General features: G+C 43.2%; 1 protein-coding gene across 1 annotated transcript; it reads right to left on the bottom strand.

Annotated features, from left to right (window-relative positions):
- Positions 1-988: 988 nt before the first annotated feature.
- Positions 989-9,266, bottom strand: EIF1B (eukaryotic translation initiation factor 1B). Its single transcript, XM_068405224.1, has 4 exons — positions 8,916-9,266; positions 6,497-6,660; positions 5,679-5,780; positions 989-5,096 (listed from the first exon to the last, which is right to left on the bottom strand). The coding sequence occupies exons 1-4, from the start codon at positions 8,944-8,946 to the stop codon at positions 5,052-5,054; spliced, it is 342 nt and encodes a 113-aa protein (XP_068261325.1). The 5' UTR covers positions 8,947-9,266; the 3' UTR covers positions 989-5,051.
- Between the last annotated feature and the right edge of the window lie 479 nt (positions 9,267-9,745).

The raw sequence follows: 9,745 nt of genomic DNA on the forward strand, positions 1-9,745 counted from the left end.
AGTGAGGCAGCGATGGGCGAGGACCCCAGGCCCAGCTACTTTCAAGCAGAGCGCTGTTCACAATATTTTTTGTGAAGTAAAACCACTAGTGGACATCAGAAAGTCTCTCCATGCCACTGCAAAATCTTACCTAAAGGAAAGGTAGGTGAGGAAGGAAAATACTCTTCTTTCAATATTCCCTATAGTCACCTTTTTCATACTGAATTCTCACTTATATAAATCACCTTGAACAATGCATGGGTTAATTTACAGGTCACTATTTACCAAAGGAACCTGGACAGTGGTTTTGTTCTGTATCTTCAAGTCCTAATCCAGATCTCAGCTTTGAGTTACAGGTGTAACTCAGATACTGACAGGACCAGATACTGACAAGTATTGTTCATACACTGACACGTATCAGTTTGGAGGGCCATCTTTTTCACCAGTTACCAGATGTGTTGATACCACTGATGTCTGTTCTGGCATTTACTGAGGTGTAACCCATCATTCATCAGGAGACACCGCCATCACATGAGTATCTAACTTTGCTGGAGAGCAGCTAAAGGCTGCTTCCTCTACAACAGGGGCTGCCCTTCAGCAGATTTTTCCACCAGGACTCTTGTGAACAGACCATTTTTAACCGTTCTTACCCCAGTACTATTCTCTGATTACACATCAATGCATTTGTCATTTGCTGGATCTAGCTAAAAGAGCAACATTCTAGATCATCTGCAGGACAGGCTACCAAAACTACTGCAGCGCCACTTCTTCCACAGGGGTAGGTGACCCATGGTGGTACCTGGGGCTCGTCCATCTGTGCTGTAGGAACAGCGCCATTCCCCTCTCCAGTTGCGAGAGGGACCACACACAGCTGACAGCTAAATCCTGTCTTTGAGAGGCACGACCAGTCTACTTGCAACCACACCTGCAGAATTCAGCTACTCCTAACTTGGAGAACTGAGTCTGGATCATGGGGGTTTTTTTGCTGCACAATTATAGCAAAGATGGCTTAAAATGGAAAAAAAGGCATTTATTATACACACAAGCACTTTCAATCAGACTCCAAATTAGAGAAACGTGGTGTCACCTTTCACAGATGCAACACACTCTAAAATAGCCAAGACCAAACTTGAGCACACGTTACTGACTTCATCCTAAAACACTGTGCATTTTGCTCATTCAAGAAATCAGATGATCCTCTTCTACCTAAAATTTTAGGCCTCAAGCCAATACCATCATCTTGTTTTAGAGCTACAATATCCCAGTACAAGTCACAATATTTTTAAGTTGGTTAGTACAGACTATGGTAGAAATTCAAAAGAGGAAATATAATATTTCTTGAAGAAATCAAAGCTGATTACAGGAGGATCACATACATCACTATTAAATTACACTACTTCTATCTTTCACAAAAAGAATCCTCCTTAATAACAGCACAAAATTCCATTAGTTTTAGAAAAGCATACATAAAATAACATTGGTACATTTCATTTCAAAAGTCTTTGTTGTCTCAGCTCTCTAGCAACACTCCAATACAGGTCAAGACTTGCTCATGAAGAGTTCGATCACAGGCACGTAGCAAACATTCAAAAGGCATGCCAAATGCAAATCCCTTTTTGAGATTTTTTTTTTTTTTAATGTAAACTGGAAACAGTAGGCATGAAGCATCTATACAGCAAACACAAACCAACTATGTCATTTTTCCCTTATTCATCAAGAGCTTTTGATCTCGCAACTGGAAAGTAACCATGTTGCCATGCATGGGGTACACATTCCTAACTAAATTGAGTACAGATGTATGGAGAGTTTTAGGAGGAAAGCAGGTTCTTCAATACACATGACCCTCTAAGACCACTTCCATTTCTCTAGTGGCAGTAGCACACTAATTAGAGGAACACTCAGTGACACTAATCAACACTGAACACACCAAAAGCCACAGTAACCCCTACTATGTCCCAAAGTAATCTATAAAAAGGCCTCCCCTGTTCTTTAGCTGGCTACATACCAATCTTGCACGTACTTTCACACAGCAAGAGGGACTACTGAGCCACTTTAAACAAGGGTGTAACATATGGATCCTGTACACTAGAGCTTTCCAGAAGGATTAAGGAAAAGATAATTGCTGACTGGAGCTCAAGGTACATCTGTCCGTATGCATCTTTAGGGCAACCCCAAACTGATTGTAAGCAGGATGGCAGAACAGGACAAAATGCAGAGCTCTCCATTATTATTTTTTCAAATATTTAAAACTTAAAACTGTGAAGAGTTGTTGAAGCTTAAGTTTTATAATGGCTTTAGATATATTTAGAATCTTAAATGCCAAGCTTTCAAGGAAGTTTAATTAGGATTTTTAAAGACACAGAAACAGAATAGATGTTATAGAGGTCTTGCAGTCCAGGTGAATCTAAGCTAATGAAAACACACTTAAGATAAACTTATTTCCTAAGGTGTGTTTTTTGGTGGGGTTCCCTCCTCCCTCTCCAAAAATGTTCTCCAGAACAAAATGCTTTTCATTTAGGCTGTGCAAGAACGTAGTGCAGGAAGTAAGGTTTAAGCAGAGCCACTGAACCAATGAACAGCATGCACACACAATCCAGGCACTATTCTTTTCAAAGGTTCTTTCACTTGAGAAAATTATCGCTCATCTGCCCACAGCTGTGCTCTTCACACTCATCTCCGAAGCACATGGTCAGATGTAGCAGACCACAGGTGAAGGTCAAGGGTCTGATAATTCACACAAGAGGCAGCTTACAGACTTAAAATTACTAAATCTCATCTTCTACAAATAAGGACTGCTACAAAGGTCAAAACACAGGCAGCTCCACTAGAGCACAAAACACAAGCCACCTATCAACTGCAAGATTCCTCCTATTAGAACGGACTTTTAAATGAAGAGGAAGAAAACAAAGGTTTTTCTTATTTATTCCAAGCAGAATGAGTAAGGAGAGATGACTCAAGCTTAGGTAGTAAAAGTTAATGCCATTTGAAATGAAGACTGACTCAGTAACACATGAGACTTGCTAATCATTTGTTAATCTCCAACTCAAAAACCCACTAGAAACACTCATGTAACACCAGTGAAATAGGAGAAGATACTGCTTGGTTTTCCTCTTGGGCAGGAGAACAAGCTTTAAATGACAATGTCAGGTTTTTTCTGGCATTTGATACAATGAAAATCACTACGTGCTATGTACCCCCAAAGGATTAATTACTTTAGCATCTATGAATCAGGGCTAGGTAAACTTGCTGTACAATGATATTATTCTACTAAGGTGCAAGACTTGCCTAAGACCTGTTCTTTGGATTTTCGTTCTACGTGCTGGTATTTCATGTTTTGCAGCAGGCTTTCCCTCCTCCTGAACACATTATACCTGAACAGTATACCATCTTCTGGAACATCCTTTTTCTGGAACAGTTAAGACCTGTAACACCAGGCAGAATTCATGGAGATTGAGAGACTGGACACTGGATTCTTACAGGTGGAATTGTCTAGACCAGACAGAGAAAGAGATTGTCATAAGAATGCTCTATAATGCTCCCCTAATTGTTGTTAGTGCCATAAAGGCTCATATCTGAATTCAGAAGTCTTAAAAAAAACACAGTTCAAGTGAGTTAAAATTGAGCATTTCTGTTTAGAAAGGCAAGTTTGAACAGGAAACAAAGTATAGGCACAGGTGAAATTAAGTAATATAGTTTTGCCTATTCTTGATGTTTACATAGGTAGTCCTCAGTTCTTTTTTTTTCTGAATAAGTTATTAATAAGTCTTAGCAGTAATGTCTCTCTCTTACTTTCCAGAGAATACATGATATTACAAGAAGTTTTAACTTTTCCCACTATTCTTATGGCTTCCCAGCTCAGCATGTTCTGAATTGTTTCAGAGAAAATTTCCACGTCTATCTCACAAGATCAGATCTGCGTGTTTCACCAAATGATGTCATTGCATTCTGTAAAGGGACATGCCTTAAAAGCAGAACACTAAATGCCTACAGCTAACTAAAACTAGATGGTGGAACAAACGCCTTATAACTTCAGATAACACTGAATGACTTGCCTGCTAGAAAAGCAGGCTAAATCAGCTTTCTGTAGTAACACCCAAACCCCACTACAAACCCCCCGTATTAATCACAGCAAAACTCTTCACACCAGAAAAAAAAGGTTAGTGTAGAGCCTGTTCCCTTCCTCACTTCTGCAGCTAACACACCAGCTGATTAAAGCACTCTGCTTTGCCAACACTAAATGCACAGTCATGGCAGAAGCCAACTCCGTATCTTTTGCCTTCACTCAGTGACAGAAGAGATACAAAATTTCACGCACTTCCTTCAAATGCTCTGGGAGTACTATGTAAGACCTGGATGTTTAACATGTTCTCAGTAACAGCAGCCTTAAGGAGTTAAGCTTATCTTAGTCCTACTACGCTTAACACTAACATTTCATAGTCACTGCAGTGAATTTTAGAGAAGATCCAGTTACTTCTCAGCAAACAATTTATGTCTTACCATGCTGCTACTAAAATACACCTACAGAAAATACTTTAAAGCTCTAGTTTTACAGCTACAGGATAAAATCACATCAAGCTAATCTATTAATTAACTAATACTTCATCATGTGGATTTTCCAATTTATGCAATGAGCAGTGAGCTACACTTGCCACAAAACAGTTTAGCCATTCTTTAGTAAGGCTGCTGTGCTACTTTAAAACTTAAGCTAAAGCATGTCAGATATCCCAGAAAATATATGAATAAACTTTTATTTTTAAGCAATAACACACACTATTTTAATGCAACCCACACATTTAAGCCAGGTGGAGAGTAAACTGAACAAGCATCGCTAAAACATTTCCATTGGAAGTGCGTTAAAGTTCACAAGTGTCTTCATTACCACCTCACTGAAGTTTTCTTATGTGTTTCTAGTCTACACAGCACATGTTTCAGGCAGTCAAGCAAATATGAATCAAATTTTAAATGTTCAGGTAACAGGGAAGTCCATTCACTGCAAAGATTCATTTTTCACAGAAGAGCCAGGCTAGGTAAGACCAAATACTGAAGGGGTTCTTCATGAAAGTACATGTATTTTAGAAACCATGAACTTTCAGTTGTTCTTCCTTGACAATGCCAATCTAAAGGAGAAAAGCAACATATTTCAGTAAAGCTTACACATTTAGGAGATTACAGTGATATCAAGTTACCATAATCTTATACTTTGATTAAAGAAACTGCAACACTGTATATACACCATAAAGCAGTTTTCTAGTTTCCAGAACATTTCTGGGCCAAGCAGAAGAACTGGCTATACAAAAAAATAAAATCTTATCATACATCTGACTTGTTCTATAGTCCTGGCACTTATTCTTTGACAGTGTAACATCATGATTTGCATCAGTAAGCTAGTAGCGATAGTCTCCTTCCTCTATAGTTTTTTCAGTCTCAAAATCATGGTTTGTATCAAACACTTGATTTTACACATGAAGAACTCAAGTTGCACTGCCAGAGAACAACTGGTATGCTGTACCAGGGTAAATGCATTTACAACGCTTTGATTCTTACCAGAGAGTTTACTCTCATTCTGCAAGTGCCATTTTACTTTTTGGCTGAAAATACAAAGGAACTATAGGGGACATCTTTAGCTGGCTACTGAACACCAGTGCCACCTGTCACTCTTGCTTCCAGAGAGGTTTAGATATTTATCTGCAGTCCCTCACCTCCAAGAGGAATTGGCAAATGTTCTTCCTCTGGTCACCTTGAAGCTGGATAACTTCACCATATTCAGGATGTTCAATCACAGTACCATTACACGCAAATTTCTAGAGAGAAACATTCATATTATAAGACATCTGATGCACATTATGATTTTGCTTAGTAAGTCTTTTCAGCAGAATTTTGTCACAGAAGCTGCTTACTAAATTCTGATGCCAAGCAAGGCAAAGGCTAAATCTATTTTACACTGGTTGTCAGAGCAAATGGAATGCCTCTGCTGATGCACACAGACACAAACTAAGCTGCTGATGGTAAATTCAAGCAAAGACAGGATTAGCTACTGTGCAGAAGGAACTGGCCAACACTCATCACAAGAATGAAAAACAAAGCCATAAGACACAGCCTTTCAACTCCATGCTATTTATTTAAAATAAATATTTTCATCCTGGTGAAACTCAAGATCTCTGTTTTCACCAGCAACCCAGCTACGACAGAAGCAGGAATGTAAAAACAGTTCTACTTTAAACTGATTTTATTCTTCACATCAACAAAGCCGGGTATCTGTGAAATGTCAATGAAACATTCAGAATATATTTTACTTACGTCTTTATAGGAAAGAAACATTTAACTTTTTAGCAAAAATCACTGTCACTTAGACACTGACAGGAGTTTTGCAAAAGACAGGGAAAGGGATCAACCTGAATATGAAAGTGATGTGCACTGGCAAGAATGAAATAAAACAAATATTCTGTTACTTAGTGTTAAAATCTATCATACTCCTTTATATAATATCTTTATTATCAAATCAAATCAGCAACTTCACCTTTTTGAAAGCTTTCACAAGTTTCTTCTTGTCATAATCATCTGCAATTCCCTGAACAGTTGTTAGCGTCTTTCTTCCGTTTCGCTGCTGGATCCTTATATGAATGTAATCCTCAGTCCCCGCCGGGAGTAAGTCGTCACCCTTTGTTGCATCAGCAAAGGGGTCTGGCAGGAGGAAGAAGATTCATGTCATTCCCACAAAGGAAAACACCCAAGCTCAAAACTAACAGGTAAGTTTCTCGCTTCACAAAGAGCTTTATTTAGGGGATAATATTGCCATTTTCTCCCTTTTTAAAAATACACTGTTAAAATCAGAGTACTTTTTTCTACTGCTGTATTAAGTCTCACCAGCCTAACAACTGAGCATAGCGTTCTCAGCTGTCACACATCCAGTTTCTTCAATGCCTTCCAGGATACAAACAATTTTCAGCTACAGTATCAATTTATTTCACTATTTCTCGCAAACTGTAAATCCCAAAGCCTTGAACCTGAAAACATGGTTCTGAGAGAACGTCAAGTGCACGTAAGTTTTAGTGAGCCACATGCATTTTAAGTGAAATATGGAAGTCATATCTTATCAGATCAAGTGATAAGTAGAGACAAATAAAAAAGCTCCTTCTCAGGTCCAGAACAGAAGTCTCATACCATGACAGCTACCACACCACCAGCATTTTAAGGCATGGATGTAATTCTTGGCTACTAATGTAAATGGAACACAACAGACACTAACAGATATCAGAGGCTGGCTGCAAGCCAGCACCCCTCTGCCAGACTGTAGTTTTAGGCAAGAATTGTAACAAAATTCATTTAGGCTTTGACTATAGAAAGGTCATTTCTCAAATTCTTCCAAGCCTAAATTTATCTAGCACAGGTGAAACATGAAGGCATTTAGGACGAAGGAGGGTTTCTGGGTTATACTACTTATTCTCTGTTCTCCACAAAAACATATTTAACACTCAGTCTATTAAGAAATTTGATAGCCCTACTAAGTTTCCTAATCAGTAGCTCCAAATAAATCTTGAAGCATGAAGTATTATTTTTTTAAAATGAATCACAAGTAATTTTTTGATACTAATCGGAATCATGTTGAAGAGTCTGATCTTCAGAAAGGGTACGTTCGACAGCCATGCAAGCTACAGTTTCCCAAATTTCCTTCCAAAACTCAAACCTAAAAACATTGATCAAGTTTTGCCACCCACTCGAAACAAATGCCACAAAAGAGTAAAACTTCACCAGAAACAGAAAAAGAAGTAGTTCAGCTGCAGATAGACTGACCTTTGCAGAAACAAGAATGACAAGAGCATTAAAGGCACTGAAAGCATCATGAGGATGCAAGCACCACAGGAAAGAAGTACTGCACTGGGAAGCTTGACCGGCTTAATTTCTACTAAGGCATTTGTTAAAACATGCTGAATTTCACTGTGCCCCACAGCTTACGGGGCAAACACTAATAGAAAATTTCAGTCAAAGAAAAGGTGACAGAAAAAGGGGACTCGGGCATGAAGATCACTTGGCAGAGCTTAGGATTCAAGGCTGGAGGTAAGCCAGCGCTGTAGGTGTTAAGACTGAATTACTTCAAACAAATCCTTTGGACAGCACCTTCCTAGGCACAGGATGAGCTCCCAAATCGTGCTTAACACAACTTTCTCATATGGCTTATATGTGCAGAAGATTAGAGACAAAACTGAGACCAAAAGCCTGACAACATTATCATATAAAGTGTTTACTTGCTCACTTCTGTTGCCTATGGATAAGGAAGGTGGAGAACTACGGCCCAGCACGGTAAATACAAGAGAAATAATACATGAGAAATAACCTACCATCTGTATAGCTCGATCTATAGAAACAACATACTTTGCAGGGCGTATATCAGGTTTTGGGACATTGGTAAGGGTAAGACGAGGCCGCTTTGCAGCAAATCAACTAGCAATTGGAACTGAGGTAGCGAGGAGATACTGCCCTTAGCCGAGGGTACCAACCCCACACTCCCTCTGCCCACGAAGATGACAACTTTGGGACCGCAGAGCTGACGAAGAGCCCAGTCTGGGGTGCTACCAGACACTCAGGCACACAGTGCAGCATCTCCCACGGGAGCGGGGAGGGAGCAGAGATGGAGACGAGCCCCCCCGCGCCCGCCGCCCCTCCGCCGCACACGCAGCGCAGGTCCCGAGGCCGGCGCCACGGCAGGACAGGGCCGAGCAGCCAGAGCTGCCGCTGCGGAGTAACGCGGGCAGCGCCGGGGACGGCACCACCCGCTCAGCAACGGCTTCGGTGCCAGCGCTGGGGACAGCGGGGGCAGGACGATGGCGGGGACGGGCGCGGGCAGCGGGCCGAGCACGGGATGGCGCGGGCAGCCACAGCCCCGGGGCGGGTCTGACTGGGGGGCTCCCCGCGGCACAAGGGGTGGCGGCGGCTCTTACCGAAGGATTGGAGGTTCTGGATAGATGACATGCGACTCTGCGGCGAGAGGCTGGAGCAGCGGGGAAAAGGCCGCGGCTGGCTCCGCTCGGGTCACGTCTCCGCAGTGCCGGAGGGGGCGGGGAGCGGGGCGGGGAAGGGAGGGGACGGGGAGGGAGGGGAGGAAGCGAGGGGAGGGGTAACAAAAGCAGAGAGAGGGGGGCGAATCTGAGAGGGAGGGAAGAGAGAAAGGGGTGAAAGGAGGAGAAAGCGCAAAGGGAAATAACAAGGGGTGGGAGCCCCCCGCACGCCGCCCCGCACGACCGACAACGGGCAGCGGCGCCCCGTTTCCCTCCTAAAATGGCGGCTGGCCCGCGCCGCGCCGGGCACGTGACGGCGCCGCCGCCCGCGCTGCCTCACGGGAAGGAGAGTCCCCCCCGCCCCGCGGCCCAGGGCCTGGCGCGCCGCCGCGGCCCCAAGGACTGCAGTGCCCAGCGCGCGCCGCGGCCGGCGGGGCGGGGGCGCTCAGGGCCGGGCGGTGTGTTCACCGCCTTCCCCGAGGTGTTAACGGGCGGCTGGAAATCACCCGCTCAGGGCCCAGTTCCCCACAGGAGCGGCCCCGAGGGCAGTGCTGGCGGGGCGCTGAAGCCCCTGGTTCTCCAGGCTGCCCGTCTGGCGTGGCTGCCTGCCCCGGCCCTCAGGGACAGCGCAGGCCGCGGTGGGGTGGCACCCCACTCGTGTGCCTGTGGGCCGGGTGATGCCGTTTCCTGGTGTCCCGGCGTGTTCCCAAGCTAATCAGAATTCCAAGCTAACTCCCAAGAAATCAGGAGAGTGCTTCCCCCTTCCCCACTCA

The sequence above is a fragment of the Nyctibius grandis genome, chromosome 7 (assembly GCF_013368605.1).
Source record: "Nyctibius grandis isolate bNycGra1 chromosome 7, bNycGra1.pri, whole genome shotgun sequence".
Lineage (NCBI taxonomy): Eukaryota > Metazoa > Chordata > Aves > Nyctibiiformes > Nyctibiidae > Nyctibius > Nyctibius grandis.